General features: G+C 31.6%; 2 protein-coding genes, 1 long non-coding RNA gene and 1 pseudogene across 4 annotated transcripts; 1 reads left to right on the top strand and 3 right to left on the bottom strand.

Annotated features, from left to right (window-relative positions):
* Window positions 1-257: 257 nt before the first annotated feature.
* On the top strand, window positions 258-4,176 carry LOC148232323 (putative aminopeptidase PLBD2). Its single transcript, XM_088192716.1, has 8 exons — window positions 258-454; window positions 509-637; window positions 700-817; window positions 886-980; window positions 2,217-2,360; window positions 2,417-2,854; window positions 2,917-3,221; window positions 3,853-4,176. Exons 1-8 carry the CDS (start codon window positions 267-269, stop codon window positions 4,089-4,091), a joined length of 1,656 nt encoding a protein of 551 aa, XP_088048842.1. The 5' UTR covers window positions 258-266; the 3' UTR covers window positions 4,092-4,176.
* Window positions 4,177-6,960: 2,784 nt separating this feature from the next.
* LOC148232322 (uncharacterized) lies at window positions 6,961-11,736 on the bottom strand. Its single transcript, XM_088191235.1, has 11 exons — window positions 11,731-11,736; window positions 11,120-11,365; window positions 10,725-10,883; window positions 10,516-10,653; window positions 8,438-8,544; window positions 8,135-8,369; window positions 7,785-8,069; window positions 7,537-7,720; window positions 7,268-7,473; window positions 7,020-7,199; window positions 6,961-6,966 (listed from the first exon to the last, which is right to left on the bottom strand). The coding sequence occupies exons 1-11, from the start codon at window positions 11,734-11,736 to the stop codon at window positions 6,961-6,963; spliced, it is 1,752 nt and encodes a 583-aa protein (XP_088047361.1).
* A 15-nt stretch (window positions 11,737-11,751) lies between these two features.
* LOC148232321 (uncharacterized) lies at window positions 11,752-12,692 on the bottom strand. Its single transcript, XR_015810801.1, has 3 exons — window positions 12,330-12,692; window positions 12,142-12,260; window positions 11,752-11,995 (listed from the first exon to the last, which is right to left on the bottom strand). It is a non-coding gene; the product is annotated as an uncharacterized LOC148232321 (long non-coding RNA).
* A 3,275-nt stretch (window positions 12,693-15,967) lies between these two features.
* On the bottom strand, window positions 15,968-19,950 carry LOC148232320 (putative cleavage and polyadenylation specificity factor subunit 2; annotated as a pseudogene). The gene is made up of 13 exons (XR_015810625.1): window positions 19,879-19,950; window positions 19,589-19,759; window positions 19,033-19,298; window positions 18,720-18,965; window positions 18,463-18,649; window positions 18,175-18,398; window positions 17,960-18,109; window positions 17,204-17,405; window positions 17,031-17,121; window positions 16,781-16,967; window positions 16,500-16,704; window positions 16,246-16,436; window positions 15,968-16,173 (listed from the first exon to the last, which is right to left on the bottom strand). The product of XR_015810625.1 is annotated as a putative cleavage and polyadenylation specificity factor subunit 2 (transcript).
* Window positions 19,951-20,445: the final 495 nt, after the last annotated feature.

Genomic DNA, 20,445 nt, shown 5'->3' with positions numbered 1-20,445 from the left:
ACGCTGTCTACATTTTTATTTTTGTAAAAGTACTATTCAAAATATATTTTTTATCAATTTTACTCTCAAAAATTGGATTTATAAAAATCTTAAAATTAAATTCGCGCTGGCATAACCTGAATCTTAAAAATATTACGAGTGCAAATAGTTAATAGCTCTAAAAATAACATTATTGTTATCACAATCGATACCACTGTCCGGAGTACGACCTTTGTCCTTGTTCCTCCGTTTGAACGAATCACGACAAGTGACCATTCAGTCTCGCCATGGCTTTGATAAGAGCATGTCTCGTATTTCTGCTCTTTGCATTCACCAAGAACTGCAACGCAAAAGTAATTGCTTACACCGCCATAGATGGTGACAAATTAAAAATCTTCACCGCTCAACGCGATGGCGAAATACCGGTCGATCATGTGGCCAAAGCGACATTTCAAGACATGATAAACACGACAGGGTGAGTAATAAATACATTAATTTACCTATTGCAAACTAAAATTTCGTCTCACAGATGGGGATTTTTGGAGATTCACACATCTGAGAATCACAACGACGAAGGTCAGGCATACAGTGCTGGACTCTTGGAAGGATGGTTGACCCACGATTTGATATGGATGAATTACATAAACACGATGAGAGAGTACTACATTTATATTTTAATTTATATTTGTAATTATTTTTAATATAATAGTATTTTAAAAGTATCTGCAAAGGAAAAGAAGAGGCTTGTGCGAAAATCGACAAGTTCATGGTTAAAAATATGCAATGGATGAATAACATGATTCATCGTCAAGGAATGGTTAACCCTTACTGGTACCAGGTAACTATTTGATAAATATTGATATTTGATGAGAAATTTCGGATTGATAATACACTTTTAAAAATTAGGTTAAGCTTTACATGGAGCAATTAGATGGTATTGCAGATGGTTACAATCAAGGTAACAATGACTCGACAAAAGCATTGACCAAAGAGAAAATATTGTAAGTCTATAACCATTGATTTATTTCTCACTGTAATCAAATCAAATAAAAAATATTAACATGACAAACATGTGTAATACGATTATCATATAATTAAGTTATGGTCATATTTTATTGATAACAGTAGCATTAGTGTTAATGTTGATAAATTTTGATAATAGAATATGAGTCTATAATAAATTACTTTTCGAAAAAAGTATATACAGTTCAAAGTAATGTTACAAAGATAATTTTATTCTACATTCTACGTATAATATGCTAATGCTATAGAAATGAATATTCAATATTTTGGTATAAAAAGATTGCATATTATTTTCTGATGATTTCGTTTCTTCTGATTGATGATATGATTATTTAACCAAAAAAAATCATCATTTATTTTTTATGTCAATCCCCTATAATAAACATAAATTATTTATTGTATCAGTACTACCGGTATTGCAAACCCTAATTATATACCTATTGCAGTTGTAATTCTAATTGGGTAAAAAACAACTCAAATAAGTATCTATATTAGGAAGATGTTAACAATAAAACATAATAGCACTATAACGTTTACACTGAGAGAAGATTCGGAAACTGATAATATTATTACCGTTCTAAACTAGTTTAGTCACAGATGATGTTTTAATTAAATATGCACATATATAAGTTACATTAAATTTGATACATAATTTGGGCAAATACGCTGTCACATTTAAACTTTGTTGAACTTTCCAACAATCTCATATGACGTAGTCGAAAAATTAAACAATAGATGTAAACATACTTATTTGTGTAAAAGCTTAAAGTCTAACAACAAAACTATTTTAAAAAATCTACCACTGAGAGAGTGACTTATTTTTCTTACGGATAACTACATTTTTTGCAAATGAATTGCACAATGCATGAACAAATACAGGCACTGACATTTTAGTTTTATATTATACTTATCTTACTCTTGCTTCTTTAAGCTCTTTAAGCCAGTGTTGTCTCTCTGACATTACGAATATAATTGTTTTCAACAAACGTTGAAAATCAGTTTAGGATATTCGCCAAAATGCATGTTGTACAGTAAAACAGTCGGTATTATTTAAGCATAAAAAAACATAATATATTTATATATTACAGTATAACTATAATATATTTCAAAAGTAAAAATAAATTGCAGCTACTAAAAAGTAATGCAGTAATTTGTTAAAAAAAAATTCATGAATGTCGCAAAGCAAAGTACGTATACAACTCTAATCTTTATAGATCACTAAATCTTCAATTCGACATGGAAGATCTATTTGTGAAAATGGGCGTAAAAAGAGTCTTAGGAAACGGTCGATGCTCAGCACTTATCAAAATACTGCCTGATTACTCTGACATTTATATTTCGCAAGTCGCTTGGACCGGGTAATGATATAAATACTTTATTAAACCTCACACTTTTTAATGGAAATGTTTCTCAGGTACCATACGATGCTGCGAATTCAAAAGAAATACTCTTTAAAATTCAAAGTCAATGAAAAATCGCAACAAATCATCAGCGGACACACAATGTCTTTTTCTTCATATCCAGGACAGGCGTTTTCCGGCGACGATTTTTATGTAATATCTTCAGGTTTGGTGACTATGGAGACCACCATCGGAAACAGTAATGACGCTCTTTGGAACAACACCCAACCCGTCGGTCAAGTCATGGAATTCATCAGAGCCATGGTGGCAAACAGGCTGGCGGACTCAGGAGTAAGCTGGACGACCACTTTGAAGAAATATAATAGCGGAACGTACAACAACCAATGGATGGTGTTAGATTATAGAAAATTCAAGCCTGGAAATAGGAAACCAAAGCCAGGCTTGCTATGGGTGCTGGAACAGCTTCCAGGAATAGTCAAAACACAAGACATGTATGTATGTACTATTTATATGCTAAGATATTTTTAATTTATTATGTTATACTTAATTACAGGACGGATCATTTACTAGAAAATAGTTATTGGGCTTCATACAACATCGCTTTCTTCCCATTGATATTCAACATGAGCGGAACTCCTGATGAAGTTGCCAAATATGGCGATTGGTTCACTTATGATAAACATCCAAGAGCTCTGATCTTCAAAAGAGATCACGCTAATGTCAAAAATATGGATGATATGTTAGCATTAATGAGATACAACGATTTTAAACACGACCCTCTATCGAAATGCAAATGCAATCCTCCTTATAGCGGAGAAAATGCTATTGCAGCAAGAAACGACTTGAATCTTGCTAATGGTGAGTTAATAGTTCACTAACCATCCTAATTAAAAATTATAATAATTCTTTACACGCGTTTTGCTTCCAGTATGATTTATTTTAATTTAACTAACTGCGTGTCGTTGCACTGTTTTGGTAGTTCTAAGTTCTTTAGCACATATTAGGACTCTCTACCTCTTCACGCAGCACCAGTTACTGATGCGATTATATAATTTTATTCACTTCGCAGTTTTAAATTCATTAATGCAAACGCCTCTTAGTCGTTATCCTTAAAGGTGACCAGCCCTAGTTTTTTATATTTTTTATACCCCAACCGCTCTTGATTTCTCTAGAGCACCCATCACTATTGCTTATATAATTATTCAATATTATCATCTATACTTTAGAAGATCTTATTTGTATAGTAATTAATGATGATTTCCCTTGTGATTTAATCATTCCTCGAAAATAATGTAGGTCCCTCACAACTGGTAACTTTTTCTTTATCCGTCTAATAAAATGAATGTGCTACAACTGGCATCATCTCATTGATATTTTATTCATAAACTACCCATAACTTTCCATATATGATTGCTTTCTAGAAAGAGAGCATAGTTGAAGTTCCATTTGCGGGTTTTGAATGAGACAAAAATAAACTTAAATGTTTCAGGCACTTATCCCTTCAGGGCTTTGAGTCATCGTAACCACGGAGCGACCGATGTTAAAATTACGAATTACAATTTATCTCAAAGTTATCAATTCCTTGGAGTTTCGGGACCCACTTACAATGAGAGCAGAGGTATTCCAAAATTCCAATGGGACACAGCGGATTTTGCTACTACCGTACCACATTTGGGACATCCAAACTTGTGGTCATTCAAGCCTGTCACTTGGAAGTGGCAAGAATAATGCAATATTTTTACTAGAATAGAATGCTTTATATTTCACAAATTAATAAAATTATACATAAATAAATATTAATAAAATAATAAAATACCTTGTTTAATTTAAGAGTATATTGTATTTTAGCATCCCTTTATTCAATAAATACTACTGTTATAGTAATAAGACAAGCTGTTCAACTGAACTTTGCTAATAATTCAAAGTATTGATAAGTTTTATTAATTTTATACATTATATATTTTTTTCGGTCATTATAATATTATCCTATCTATCTATAAACTTAGTAAAATGTTCTAATATTTTCCCTAATAAAAAAACTAAAGTTGTGTTTTAATGGTGAGGGGTATGTTGATGCTAAATTCGCATGGAATGTGGTTCGCGAATACCGCGTTCATTGCGAACAGGCGACGCAGCTGTCATTTACGCGGTTCAAAGAAAACTCAACTCCTGAAAGTGTTAGCTGCGCCTTTTTTAACTTGTGCAATATGCACGTTGGATTTAGATCGAGATCGAGTCTTAATCCCAATACTTAACGCTCCACTGGTGATAGACTTAAATGTACAGTGATTGAAATGAAAAAAATAATCATAGTCACATGATTTCCACTAATTCAAGTAGAAATATAAATATTACAGGCTCTCTTTTGATTGCTGGTTATGAAAAAAATTAATTTTTCGGGTTTTGTGACTTATTCAGCAAATTAGACGCCAAAAGATCTGTTTAATATACTATTTTATAGCACAAATAATAATTATATCAATATGTAGATAAACTTTAGGTGTCAGTATCGGGCGGCTGTGTTGAGTGAGGAAAATACAAGTTAATCCAAAAGTTTTATACCATACTACAGTCAGAATCAATGTAGAATAAGTAAACCTTTCAGTGGCAGAATAGTATAATCATAAGTATAAGTAGCAAGGTTTTCCGAGATTCTTAATGTGATTAAGTATTTTTAAACCCCTCTCATAATGAAACAAGACCATTTTGGTGTTTTTCCGGTGATGATAAAGAATACGTAAAACAATACTTAACTAGATAATACGTCTTGTTTGACACGTGTCTTGAAGATCATAAATAATTTTGGCCATTTTGAGTTGAGTGGCTTCTGGATATTCCGAATATGACAATTGACGTCTTGTTTTTGTTTGGCAAAGCATCTTTGTTCGATTGTCGCTTTCTACTAATAAATAAAAAATTAATGTTTCTTTATTTTTTTATAGAACAAATGAAACAATAATAAATATTTATTTACTGTACTGACATGATGGAATTAAGAGTATCAGATTTAATTAATTTAACAAAGCAATAATACATATTTCATATATATAGATATTTGGTGAACTAATGGTTTTCACGAATAATGTTGTACTTCTCTGAAACAGAAATTGTTTATATGCTTAAATACATTAATACTTAATATATATTTTTAAATATGTACTTATTAAAAACATACCCAAGGATTCCATCGATCCTTCCATTAGAAACTCATCACAAAACCTTCTATATACAGGCTCTTCATATTTGTCAGAATTGTACGATACACTTGCTGCATATTTTATTTTTTTCTTGCGTTTATAAATTATCAATAAATATATTAAAAATAGTATGAATATTATCATCACTAAAGACAATGATATGATTAAAGCTAACGATGGTGACTTCTTCTTATTTTCACCTGAAATAATTATTTTATTTTATATGATAAAAATATAGTATATAAGCAATATTATACTTACTTAATATTGCATCTGAAGTTAAATTAGTTTGACTGACGCATAATTTTATATCTGTATCACAAGAAGCATCAGTACTGGTACTGACAGTACTTAAAATACTCGACATTGTAGATGTAATCTCATCTGTAGCAACTGACATAATAAGAGAAGTATTTACAATAACTTGAGTAGCTTCTGTTGTTTCTAAAGTAGTTGTTTTTTCAGTTTTGTATAGACTAAAATATAATATTACTTTAATATACGCCTCGTTTTATATGAATTGAAATATATTATTTTTACCTAATGTATCCTAAGGAATCACATCTACAAATAACATAGTATATACCATTATCATTCAAATAATTTTCATTAGACGAACATGAACTATCTTCCCATATATTATTATTCCATTTTCTACACTATATAAAATATTATGAGAAGTATAATTAATAATTTTGATATCATATGTATTAAAAATAGTTACTTCTAATCGATCTTCATCTTCAACAATCGGTATTTTAATAGTTACTCTGAAATTATATACAAGCTTCTGATTTTTATCTAATAGAACGCAATAATAAATAGGACCCCTTCTATTAACATCAATATCTTCATTTAGAATATTAATACTGTAGAAAGTCTTTAAACTACAATAAGATGCTGATTGACTTTCATCTGCGCTTAACTGCATTTTTGCTACCATGTTATCTCCAATTTTATTATTAGCTCTAGGATTATAAGGAATTGAAAAAAATCCTGAATTAGATTTCACAACAACAGTATCAACGCTCATTGATATGAGTTTCCAATCTAAAAGTATACATAAATTTTAACTAAGTAAGACACATGGAATCATAACTCATATCTAAATTGTATACCAACCCATATTTTTATAATTCTTTCCTTTACAAAAATCTACTGCAGATTTTTCAAGGGTAGATACGATATTTTCTTTTTCCTTTTCTACTCGTTCTTTATTTTCGTTCTTAATTATAATATATTCTGACATCGTGATATAATTATTTAAATACTCAGGTGTCATGTCTCTTTTCTGTCTATTTAACGATCTTTTCACTCTCACTTCTTCTTCAGTTATTACAGTGTTTTGATTTATCACTTCGAATACATCGTCTCTTAATTTTATTATGTTCTAAAAATAATTAGTTCTAAAATAAATATATCATTTAAATAACTAATATTATCATTAATCCATATATACCTGAATCAAATCTTCAGAAACTTTAAACTTTTCAATAAAAATATTAGAAGCTTGAATAAACGCATTAAAGCTTTCGAAACTCTTTGCACTTCTAATTTCACTCATCTGCTTTATTATATCATTTTTAATTAAAGTTTCAACTCTGAACAAAAAAGCTGCTGCCTTTTCTGTGTTCAAAGCCTAAATCAAACATTGAATAAACATATATTTTTAATATTTTATAAATCTAATATTTGATTATAGCAAACCTGTAATGTTTGATATATCATTGAAATAACGACAAAACTGTTCTCATACTCTTTCCTATACAATTCATTTTTGAACCTATCCAAATAAAATTCTAGCTCAACATTGCTAACAGTTATATCTTTTGATGTAGTAATCTTTGGACCATATTCCGTTGAACATCCCTTTCTAGAATCACAGGCAATTACATATGGAATCAGTCCTGATTCTAAAAAAATAAATTAAATAAATTACATATCCAATTTATAATAAAACTTATAGTGTATAATACCAGAATATGGCAGTATAGTTTCTACTGCTAAATTTTCAATAAAAGTCGCAATTTTAACCGATTCTCCTGTAGCATATTTATATCCAAAAATATACATTATCGGATAATCTTCTTTCAAGTCCAAAGCTGGAGTTGTCGATATTTGGAATTTCGTCTTTAAAGCAAATCCATCAACTGGCTTTACCTATTTATAAAATAACATATTAAAATTAAGATCAATTTTATGTAAAGTAATTAAATAAACTAACCTTTAACTGACTCAAAACAGGCGGTTTGTTAGTCATCACCACAACGTCGGAAAAGCCTGTCACATTCTTAGGACCGAAACATTCTAAAGAGCGCGAACAAGCACAATTCACGCACAATCTAAATTTATACTTAACGTCAGGTTCTAAGCCCTTCCACTCTTCAGACGCTTGGGGTATCATCAATGGAAACTCTCTGTAAAAAGTCTCGTTGTCAAACTCGACCAACTCCGATAAAAATGTTTCTTCGTGCGAATTGATCGCCAAATCAGATCCCAAACCTCCTGGCTGATATTAATTTATTTTAATTTAAAACCTTAGATATTAACAGTACATAAACATTTCATGCATACCACTAATGACTTATCCAAATAGACAAAACCCTGCTCTTCCACCGACGTCCAAAACAACACACAATTGGACCTCAAATCTGATACTCTAGCTTGTATTTCTAAAGATTCTCCAGAAACGGTCATAACAGGAGTCGTTCCTATGTCTATGGTTGGTAACATGGAATTCTGTGCAATAACAATTGCTCGGCTAGATACTTTTTCATTGGCAATCGTTATGAAGACTTCAAAAATATATCTATCAAATTAATATTGAAAATTAAGATTATAATTATTTATAGTTCAATAATATCATATAAAACTCACTCTCCTTCATTTTGTAACCCTGCTTCAAGATTAATTTCGTTTTGGTTTAATATCTTAACGTTCTCACATTGTTTCTTATCAGGCATAAGTTCGCAAGTCCAAAGATACTGTGAAAAGTATTTTATTTTATATTATTATTTTTTGTTATACGAATGATATTGCGTATCTGGCTGTTCAAAATACCATATTAACAGGTTCAAACTACCATAAAAACCGATAATACCTAAACAAAACTGAAAGGTCGGCGCATAATACAAAGGAATGCGTGGCATATAGCAGATACAGCCTAACAATATATTTATTAGACAATAACTAAAAGTCTGGTTCCACCCCGAATTGTTAACATTGGCCAAAAATTAATAACTAATATTGGATTTTCTTCAATTTAGAATGCTATATAAGCCATACCGTTACTGTACTGAATTACTTCTTTCTAGAACTGTATCAAGAACTTCCACTTCATTTTCAATTCAGAATAAACGAGAGCTCAGCTAAATTGTCACCAAGCTAAGCTATGCAGTCACGTAAATCTCAAGAGTGCGACCTGATCTTCTGTCAATTTCAAAACAGTTTATATTAAAACTTTCTGATCAGCAAAACAGTTTAAATTAAAACTTTCTGACCGTTAGGTTTAATTTATACTACTACTTTTATATACTCTCATGCCTGCACTACACTCTCTGGAAGTTGTCCGAACCGAAATTACAACTGAAGTCGGCCGAGATCTTCGACTTCGAGTAAACGACCACACTGTCGCAAATTTCATATGCCGTCCGGACGGCGGCTTCTGTCACGTACAGCCGGCATATTTGCGCGCGATCGAAAAAAGTGCCAAATAATTGCAATTTTCAAATTGCCATATTATTAAAATTACGCTACTGATAATTATAAAAGTTTCTGGGCACTCACCAATACAATATCAATGAAAACTTTTCGGTCGTAAATATTCAATTTACGCAAAATCTTTGTCGGCTTTTGAAAAATGCCATAAGACATAAAAATTATACTTCAGAATACGAACACCACATCTGTGACTATCCTAGAATTTGTCGCTATCGATTCTAAATAAGAATTCATTATGGTGTGACATTTATATAAGCCGATCTAGGAAAATACATAAGGATATTGGAAACGATTTTTTTTAACAAAATCAAGTACCACTAATTATTTTTTAATTATTTAATTTTATATGAAAAAAATATAATAACGATATCTGTTAAAAGAATATACTATCAAAAATATAATTAATCCCTTTTGGTGCCCTAAAATATTCAAAGATGTCAGTAAGTCTGTTGAAGTCCCCGATAAGCATGTGGTATTATAATTTGCCCACGTGACCACGATGCAGCGCTCGACAAGTGTGTTAACCATAGGACGCTTACGCGCATACTGAAATTGAACCGAGTTACTCGTTCTATCTCAGTTTGCGAAACACCATATCATTGTCTCTCTCACTCTCGTCACTTAACATACGAGAGAACGAAAGGGGAAGTATTTCACCGCTCGCGCTCGAAAGAGCAACTCCAGCTTCGGTCCCTTTGACTCGGAAAATAATGCCGACAATGTTTGGAAGCGCTCGAAGCTGGCCAAGTCGACTGAAATACCCCTACTTTACCTCCCGTTCTTGGTAACCTCGGACAACTTCCGAGAGATTTTAGAGCGGGCAGAACCGAACTCGACCGAAGTAGCGTCACTATATTCTCCGTCCTTGGCCAACCTTGGCTAGCTTCCAGAGAGTGTAGTGCAGGCATCAGCTGGGTTTTCAAATCTAATACTAATTTACATACATATGTATGTAGATTAACCTTGATAATGCCACGAGCCACTTACGGGGCTCAGTCGCTTCACTACCGTATTGCTAAGAGCTACATATGGGATTCTTACGAAAACTAACATTACAAGACTATAGAGTCATTTGTGAAGAAATGTTTAAAATACTAACCACTAATGACTAATATTAATGTGCTTCTTTTCAATTACCTATTACGAAAATTTATTTATTAAAAAAATAGAAAATAAAAGATATTGCCACATAAATGGTTAGGTAAAATTTAATTACATAACAATTTCATACTTACATTTATATTTCCTTGTATATTATCCGGATTTTTCAATACAGCAATAATATTCAAAGGAGTGTTTATGACTACTGTAAGTTTTTCCACATTCATTTCGACCGATGCTCCCTTGATCAAAGTTTCGATAAAAATTCCATTCTACAAAACAGTTATTTATATCAAAAGTGATTCACTCAATCGTTTAACAAACGATCATTTAGTATACTTACATTAGTGATTTGTTTCTGTTCACTAATTTTCATAATTCTACACTCAATATCATATTCCTTGCCACCGATCAAGGCCCCATGAGGAATCGTCAATATTTTGCCTATTTGGTCTCCCACGTCGATATTTCCACCATCGACATCATTAACTGACCATAAAAACTAAAACAAATGTTGATACAACATAGTACTACATTTACCTAATGTAACAATAATATTGGTTATTAAGTATAAATTGTCCAATTTCCTAGATGTATAGTTTGATATTCGACACTGCCACGAGAATTCCTCAAGGTCCTTTATTCGGACCATAAGTGCTTTTTTCTGATTATTAATGATAATATTAAAGCTTTGCTGGGAAATCGAATATTTAATATTCAATAGCCTGGATAACTTACATAATAATCATTTGTAGGTTTGCAAGGCGTAATTTGAGCTTCAACTATGTATGGTGAATCGGCATATACAGCATCAGCTCCTAACATCACCACAGAAAACTGTTCATCAGAATCTCCGTCTTCAATATCCAGCTTGGGTTGATTCTTGGGATCTGTGTATTTGATAGCGAAAGACCTGGGCTCACTGGATACTCCTCGTTTATTTGTTCCTGTGATATTGAATACGTAATCGACTCCTTGGACCAACTATAATATTTTTCAATTATTATAAAAGATAAAATTACAATATCGATATTATAAGAGAATAATAAATACATTAAAGATTTGGGTTCGATATGAATCCCGTATGAACCTTAATGTTTTTTATTTACTATCGTGTCTAAGAGATTTGAATACTGATTATCACATAGCTATTTTTTCATTTTTCTAATCTCACGGATGAATATCGTAATGAATAATTGAAATAAAATCATGCTGGGTTTGCCCAATAACATCTATTGATTATAAGCTGTAATAATACTTTATAATTATTAAAATAGATCACTGATTTATAGACTGTGATTTCAGTCTGGTGTTTTACTACTTACTTAGTAGTTGTTGATAGTGTTTACCCCCATTTAAACGCATTAGACTAACGCCTGTCATGTTGGACCGAAGGATTGCAATAAATATACAAAAAAAAAGAATACCATGCTATTATTTATGGCGACCATGTTGTTTTCTGCTATGCTCTCGCTCATCGCTCCTAACTGTTTCTCTAAGTTTCTGACAGCTCTCCAAACCATCAAGTTAAAGCGTTGATCTCTCGGTGCATCCAGAATCTTAAACCGCACGATCCAATCGAAGATTAATTTTTGACCAGAGGCAGTGTGAAACCTTTGAAATATAAATGATGTATTATAGATTTTACTTGGACCTGTAACTTCATTACATCGCTCCACCATGTACAATAACATTTTATTTTAACTATTTTTTCATATCGATACACCATACTCATTTGTTCAAATAATACACTTATTTACCTTATTATAGTTGCTTTCGGAGCTTCTTCAGCTTCTTTATTTACTTCTTCAACTTTCGCAGTTGTATCTTCGTTACAAATAAATTGCGGTGCCAATATCCTAAAATTGGGTTTCACTTCCTAAAAATCAATATTGAACTAAATTCTCTAACGATTGTGCTCCATCTACATAAATATACAAAACTTCACCTGACAATAACCAGCAACAAAAATAATAGCCACCAATAAACTACTAAGCACTTGGCATAGTTCCATCTTATTTTACCATTTAAATTCACTATCAGACTTGATTATAAATGTTTCAGTCGATTAAGTGTCAGTTAATTTTATGTGAAAAATAAGTATGTTTAATGTTGCTAAGTAACGATAATAATGATACAAAAATATAAACATGATATCATGTCGTGTTTGCAAAGCAATTTGAAAGCATCGATTAAAAGCATTACCGTATGAAATGTGTGTACAGTGGCGTAAATGATGTATACATACGTTTTTTGTAAACACATTATTTGGCTGTCAAATTGAATTATTTAATAATACATATACATGGACTTTCAAAATAAAATATCTGTATGTATGTATGCGTTGTAGTTATCATTTTTACCATACATAGTTCTTAAACATCATACATCAAAGCCAGCGCTTTCTCTAGCTTCTCAAACTGTGTATACTTTTAATATTATAACTACATTGTCAGTACATATATCACTTTACGAGGTACATTATTTATTATTGGTTAGGCTAGCTTATGGTTGACATTGTGGCGACCACAAACAAATACTCACATTTGAAAGGGTCTTTGTCTCAAAACTAGCGTTAATTTACTATCATCTATCCACAAGGAAACAACACGATAGCTTAAATGATTTAGACCACACAGCCTTTGTTACGAACACATAAATAACACGAGTTTTGTTCTTACTGTAAATATTCTCAGTTATTGAGAGAATATTTCTTTGTTGCGAAACGGTCACGGATATAATAAATCACCGGATCCACAAGATTCCCGTTGCAATGAAATACGACCTTGGACAATGGCCATCAAACGAACGTCGCTTTCTAAAGGCATTACGCCGTTCTAAGAAGCAACTGCAGCGATTGGCTGGATGATTTCTGCATAATTGCGATTTGTCAACAAGCTTTGCAGCCCTGGATACTTAAGCCTGGATTCCGATGAGGAGAAGGCAGTCACCAGCAGCTACCCCGCCAGGCAGATACTCGAAGAGACCAGCAGACGCCCGCCGCCCGCGAACAACATACGATCATGGACTCACACATCCCACCGCCAGCTTCTCCGCTACCGCTCGAAGAATATATTGTCGCTGCCGCACCAATCAGAACTCTGATAAAAGATTACCCAGAAGATATAAAAGGTTTATCTGGCTAATACGTAACATCACTTGACATCAAAACCAAAAATGCACATGAATAAGGTTTATCTTATCTCTTATATTTCCTAACCTTAGTACTGCGCTACATTGAAAATTTCTCAAACACAAAATTATATTCTTAGCGAATTTCGTTCAAATAAATAAAATGAATTTTTTAAGACATTTTTTTATTACCAATCAGAATTATATTTATAATAAATTTTAATTATATTACAATTTTGCAACAAATTAAAATAAATCAGTAATCATGTGGTTAGAAACAACTTCTTAATTGATAAATAATGATCAACCGCGAAGATTATGTTTTTATTAAATGCTTTCAGTAATAGTGATTAATATTACCATTATTTATTTGTACGCCACTGTAATGTGATAAAGAATCACAAGCACGCAATATAAAATGAGGATCAATTATTTAATTCATTTATTTTATACATGTCAAATAGAATGCGTAATTTTGTACAATTTAATATTGTAAAATCTAAACATCTAAACATTTACAGCACACAAACGTATTGTATGTTCAAAATTAATATTTTTTAATTTAAATAATAATATGTATTTTAATTCCTGGCGCTGCGTTGGCTTGAGCCATTTTCCAGAGTATATAAGAAATACAAGGACATGAAAATATAAGGACGGAATAACGTAGTCCGTAACTCTGAGGTTGCGGGTTCAAGCCCCGGCAGCGACACTCGAATTTTTATTTATAAAAAATGCGCTATTATAAAAAAACGGCACCAGCTGCAATAACATATATTGGTTATAAATAATAATACACATAATAATTTATAATTATTAATATAGATGTCACCGATTCCCAGACTTTCAGTCTGGTGGTTAATACTTACTTGTAGGTATTCATTATATCTGAAAACCTTACTCAGTTGGTACAGATTTATCCCGTTGTAACGCATTGGGCTTACGCCTATCAGGTTACAACGGAAGATTAAATAAAAAAAATAAAAAAAAATTAATTTTTTCACAACATGGCTTTTCATCATTTCTTTAACTAGGAAAATTGCGCACAGCAATAATTCTGATCATAGATGACCAACATTAACATACAGTAGACCCCCCAACAACACGGTAAATTGGGGACGTGCTATTTAGGTGCATGTAGTTGGGGGATTAGAAAATAATCATACATGTCTTTTACAATACATGCATACAAAATATCCTCCCTTTGGCTCGCTCATACATAAAGTAACAGGTATCCAAATTACACGTCACCAAGTTACTATGTTGTTGGGGGGTCTACTGTATATGTATATTTAAGAATACGTCAATATATACATATTCTTTTACAAGAAAAACTTAATGTCTGTAAATACAACAGATGTTAATATGATTTTAATTTTAAAAAATCATGTCTTAAAAATATTTTACAATTATATTAGTAATTTACATTGGTATGATACACTTACTTTTTTATAAATGCATAATTTTTTACTTAAAAGAGAGAAAAATATGAAGCAGTTGGAATGAAATGTTTAGAATTTTCGCTGTATGGAATTTTCGTGTGCGCAATTTTTGTTTCCTCAATAAGCCAGTCACCATATATTACAAATAAAATATATAAATTATTTTAATATGCACCTAATGTATAAAAGTATATGCTGAGAGTTTTCTCTCTATAAAATATGTGTATTTTTGAGTATTAAACATAAGCACGCTTAAAATGATTTATGGATCATTCTCCAAGACTTCTCATGAAAGTTTTCGCATGTTTAAAATTCGTTGTGCTTTGCGGGTAATTGTTACTTTGTTAAAACTCTGCGAATAATTGCTTACTCTTTCGCGTGCTATGACCACCCAAAATCATTACAAGAAAACACATAAATGTTTGTCTTACACACGTACAAATAAAATGGCGTTTTAGCGGACTGCCTAAAAGTAAAAAAAGACTATGATTCAGTGATGTGTCTTTTTTATAGCACAATTAACGCTAATACGGACTTATTGAGAACGGCATAAATAATAAAAATAATGTACCACCATGTCTAATATTCCCGGATGTACCTGTCAAACGGATATTATAATAAAATAAAAATATTTCAGCTCTACTCCAAATCATACATAATTGAATTATACTTGAGAAGGTATCAAACACATATGATAAAGATTATGATACATAATGTAATACAAGAATGTGTTTATTACCAGAACCTGAATTCAATTCCGAAATCTTCCAGTGATTATAAAATCAATTTCTTAATGACAGGAAATAATTTTGCGATTTTTATCATGGTAAATTTTATGTCGCAACTTTACAAGTGCAGCATCTGAAATACCAATACTTGCTGGTGCTTCAAATTATTTTAACAAATAACACTGTCTATAGTGAAATGTAAAGGAAAACAATATAAACGGAATAAAAAAGTTAATCGACTGATATATATGTATGTATATAATATTTGTAAATTTAAAAGGAAATTTTATTTATAAAAAATATTTATTACAATACATCAAAATGCACAATCAAGTATAACCTAACACTAATATTTATTTGAATATTAAATAAATACAAAATTTAAAATCGAAAAATATTAAACAATAGCATACTGCTCGTACAATAACTCCCTAACTTTATAATATTCCTCTGATAGACAACCTTCCATAGAGAGATTTCCTCCTTCGTCCTAAAAAAATATATTATAAAATACATTATTTAAGTAACATTATTTAAGTTAACATAAAAATAATTAATTTACTCTTCTAATCGCCAAAGTGCCATTGCTGCACCACAGCACGCCGCCGACAAACTCTGAAGAAATATTATTCTTGGAGAGTACTTGTTTAAAATCGGATAGTTTCAACTCGTTAATAAACACTGTCTGATGTGGTACAATATCATCGACCAATAAAGGTTCCAAGGTAAATATCTGCTCAATGTCTTGTTTGACTAAAATTATATAGAAAATGATAAAATTCATATAATTAAAATAATAATATACAAAACACATACTATCTTCATTCTCATTTTCATCATCAATTAAATCCGATTGTGGTTCACAATCTCAGCGCCTTTCAAGCCCTTTTGCCACGTCAATCCTGACACTAATGCGTCTGTTAATTTTACTTGATAAATATAGGATTCGGTTGTGGCATCTACAGTTTCTCCTTTAGATGGCGTAAACACTTTTGTAATACCTTCACTTAAACAATGTGCTCTAAAATAATTCACATATTGATGAGTACATAACATAAATAAATAATTTACTTCAATATTTGATGAAAGTATATTACTTTAAAGTATTAACAGCTTTTTCTCTTCCTCTTAAACATATAACATTCCTAGCACGTATATGTGATATTATCTTCAATAACGACTCTCCATCGGATCTTCCTTCAAAATCAATATATTGAATAGATGCTTTAACAACTATTTGTCGTTTGGTTTCAGTACATTTGGTCGGAATGTCAAAATCATACTCTAAAATTAGTGAATATATTATTTTATGCATATAAATAACTTTTACGCATTATTAATTATTACCTTTCTTCTCAAGTTTCTTTACAGGTGCAGGTACAGGTTCTTTATTTTCTGCATCTATATCCATCGCTTCAGCTAAACGGTAATCTTCCAACTAAAAAATTGAAAGACAGAAATAATCAATCTCGCAGTAAAAGACTGAAATGAAACAAGAAAAATAAAAGTAAACTACTAACCCTAATAATTTCACCATATTCATCACTTTTCGTTTTCTCTTCGTGAAAAGGAAACATAGCGTGCTGTCTTTTATTTGATTTGAAAAATCCTGTAGATCTCTGAACATCATTTCGCACAATTATATCATGTTTTCCTGTAATGATTGACATTTCCAGATCATCGTCGGATTCAGAATCGGAACTGATACCAAACTCTTCTTCTCTATAATAAATAAAAATATAGAAATATTTTTTTTTAATTTACAAAGGATTATGGTTAAGTAAAAATACAGTTTTTTTATTTGGTTAGCAACACTGCTATATATGAGGTCTAGGGTATATGTGACAGTGTTTACAAGACCTCAATCGCAGAAATATTGTGTTGTCTGTTTCGTGAATTTGAAGCAGGTAGAAATGACTCATGATAAATAAAATAATGATGCCAACTATCATCACTGATGAACTCATCCAAGAAATTGAAGATAAAATAAAGTTTTGTGGGTGTTTCTTTCAATTTAAGTACTTATTTATAGAATACATTTTCAGAATTTGGTAGACTTACTAAAATCTTTGCCCGACTAGTTTTCATAGGGCAAGTTTTTCTCAAAAATGGTTATAAAACACTAGCATATCGCAACCGTGATGAACAATAAATAAAAGGTTGTTCAAAGTCATTCCTAAAATAATGCATTTTATAAACATTTTCTAGTCTTGACATCTTCACTATCCGAATATACCTCATATCAAATCAAATAAATAATACATAAAATAACATACTTTTTCAAGCTATCAAGCCTGATTCTTTGGGTTCGTATAAAGTCATCAAGCTCTGGTCCTTCCATTTTCACTCTTTTCTTAACAACCAAATCTATTGTTCTATTTCCTCCGTTTTCTAACAAATCTCTTGCAAGTGTACCCGGTGAAGTTCTAAAAATGAATATTCTTATAAAAAATAATATTTATTACACAAACATTAGAGCAACTATGATAACCTTGTTGTTAGCACTATACTATTTTGAGGCTGAGCAGCCCAAGTCATGAACAAATCTCTAGCATATCCCGAATCTAAATCTGGACCACTTGCCAACACTACTTTCGGTCCTGGAATACGGAGAACTTCAGTAGTGGTATGGCACACTTGAAGATGCCTCAGCTGAAACGGATTACTTCGTGCACCCTCGAACGTCTTCATCAGCTTATCGCTCATCCATTCAATCTATAAAAATAAAAATATTACAAAATAACAACGATTCAAATAAACTATTATTAATATTATTTACCTGCGATTTTGCAAATTCGACTACATTATAACTGACGTTATTTAACAAAATGAGTGAATATGCAATCAAGCCAGAGTTGTGTTCCTCCAAAGCTGATCAAGCATGTGAGCCAATTCTAATACCCTTCCAGCGGTATCTACAGGTACTAACACAGAACCTCCCCCACGGAACGTTGAAAGAATTGTTGCTAAATAAAAAAATAAAAAATATTATTTTTTGTAGCACTAAAAACATTTTAAGTAATTAATTATATTTACTCATAAGTTTTTCATCTCAAGTTCTTCTACGAGCTTGTTGATACTTTGCATTTAAAGCATCGGTGATCAAAACTGTAGGTCTCTGTAACTTTTCTAATTCGCAACCGTTTAAGTGGCGTTCCTTTTTATGATTAAAATCTGTCGCATAAACTATTTCTTCTTCACCTTGCTTTACAATTTTCCAAATAGTACCACCAATCATATGACCGGCTGGTAAAGGAGTAAAAGTCAAACCGTATCCTTTTCCTAAAGCATCATCAAATAATACATATCTCATGTTATAATTAAACAAATGTTTATTCGTTATATTTACCATTCAAAGGAATGCTTTGATTATACTTTAATTGTGTAATTTTTTCAAAAGCGCCGTCAACGTCATCTAATGTGAATAAATCAAAATTTTCCATATTGTATCGAGATTGATACAAGTCATACATAAACATTTGACCCATTTTGTACACAGGAAGAGTTGCATATATCAGACAATTTAGCCCCAATTTACCAACTATGTACGGCAAACCTCCGAGGTGCAACGGATCGGGATATGACAATAGTACTGCGTCAATGCTGTGTATATATCTGATGCGTGACAAAAAGTTATAACATAGTACTTTTAGGACGGTGATGATGGCGGGTGGCAATGAGACACAGATTGAGCCGCTGCAGTAGTATATTTATTGAAGATTAACGGTGTTTACATTACAAGGGGCGCGCGCGCGACGGCACGCGTCCGAACCCTTGAATCTTGCCGGTAGAGAGAGAAAACCGTCACGCCAATGCTACTCCAGCGCCTACCAGTTTTGGCCATAACAAATCTAAATTCGGCTCCTATAGTACTAAATATGAAACTAATAAATATTTATATAAACCTCTTCAATTCTTTGGGAAACTCCATGTCGAACTTTTCATCCCATCCACAATCAAGAAGAAATTTAAACTCGTCCACCTGGAGAATGTAACAAGGGGGAGATTCGTCCATAGCCCCTGATATTGCGTGAAGTTTTATAATCGAAGTCATCTTGAAAATGTATGTACTTAACCTAAAATAATAATTTGACAGTTTTGAAATGAACGTGTAGGAATATGGCTGTAACAAATAACATTAAAGTATATTTATATATTCATAATAAAACGTGTTATACGTCGATTGAACACGTACACAGAGCTCTACGTGAAGTCAGGAAACATTGTTTATGAAACAGACCCGGCAAACCAATGACAGCAGTCCGCAGTTTAAAATTTACGGCCATAAAAACTTATTCACAAATTTTAATAAGATAGGTACACATTCTAATTAAAAATTAATATACTCCGACTTATTTCTTTTTTTTAATTAATAATAATAAAAACCAAAAATAATTTTAAATAACAGTTTTTAAGTGAAAAATATAATTAATTGTTTTGCTACCAAATAAACTATGTAATTCCATATATATGTTTTTATGAATTAAAAATATTCAAATATCTAGTAATTTAAAATGTAGTTTTGTCCTGGTGTAGTTATTACATTTTAGTCCCGCGTATCAATCAATGGCACGTTGAAAAATTACATATGCAGCATTTGCAAATTCGCTACTCTAGGTCCTCTTCTCCGCGTCGATCTTATCAAAGCGGTCGCTGGAATTGATTGCGCTATGTAAGTACTAAATCAATATTATTTTCAATTATAAAGAAGCACAATAATTTATTGTAACATTAGAATTTGTTATTTGGCACAGGTTTGACA

The sequence above is a fragment of the Plectrocnemia conspersa genome, unplaced genomic scaffold, assembly GCF_051122295.1.
Source record: "Plectrocnemia conspersa isolate PC_06_02 unplaced genomic scaffold, ASM5112229v1 ptg000009l, whole genome shotgun sequence".
In the NCBI taxonomy this organism is placed as follows: Eukaryota; Metazoa; Arthropoda; class Insecta; order Trichoptera; family Polycentropodidae; genus Plectrocnemia; species Plectrocnemia conspersa.
The sequence above is the reverse complement of the archived record's forward strand: the minus strand, read 5'-3'. Positions and strand labels throughout refer to the sequence as shown.

Excerpts from the sequence above, each read along its gene's own strand:
- LOC148232323 (XM_088192716.1), top strand. The coding sequence starts at position 267 with ATGGCTTTGATAAGAGCATGTCTCGTATTTCTGCTCTTTGCATTCACC. Across the intron at positions 455-508 it reads GACATGATAAACACGACAGG|ATGGGGATTTTTGGAGATTC; the intron begins GTGAGTAATAAA and ends TTCGTCTCACAG. Across the intron at positions 818-885 it reads TTAACCCTTACTGGTACCAG|GTTAAGCTTTACATGGAGCA; the intron begins GTAACTATTTGA and ends TTTAAAAATTAG.
- LOC148232322 (XM_088191235.1), bottom strand. Across the intron at positions 10,654-10,724 it reads AACAGAAACAAATCACTAAT|AATGGAATTTTTATCGAAAC; the intron begins GTAAGTATACTA and ends ACTGTTTTGTAG. Across the intron at positions 8,370-8,437 it reads GGGTTACAAAATGAAGGAGA|ATATATTTTTGAAGTCTTCA; the intron begins GTGAGTTTTATA and ends TTAATTTGATAG.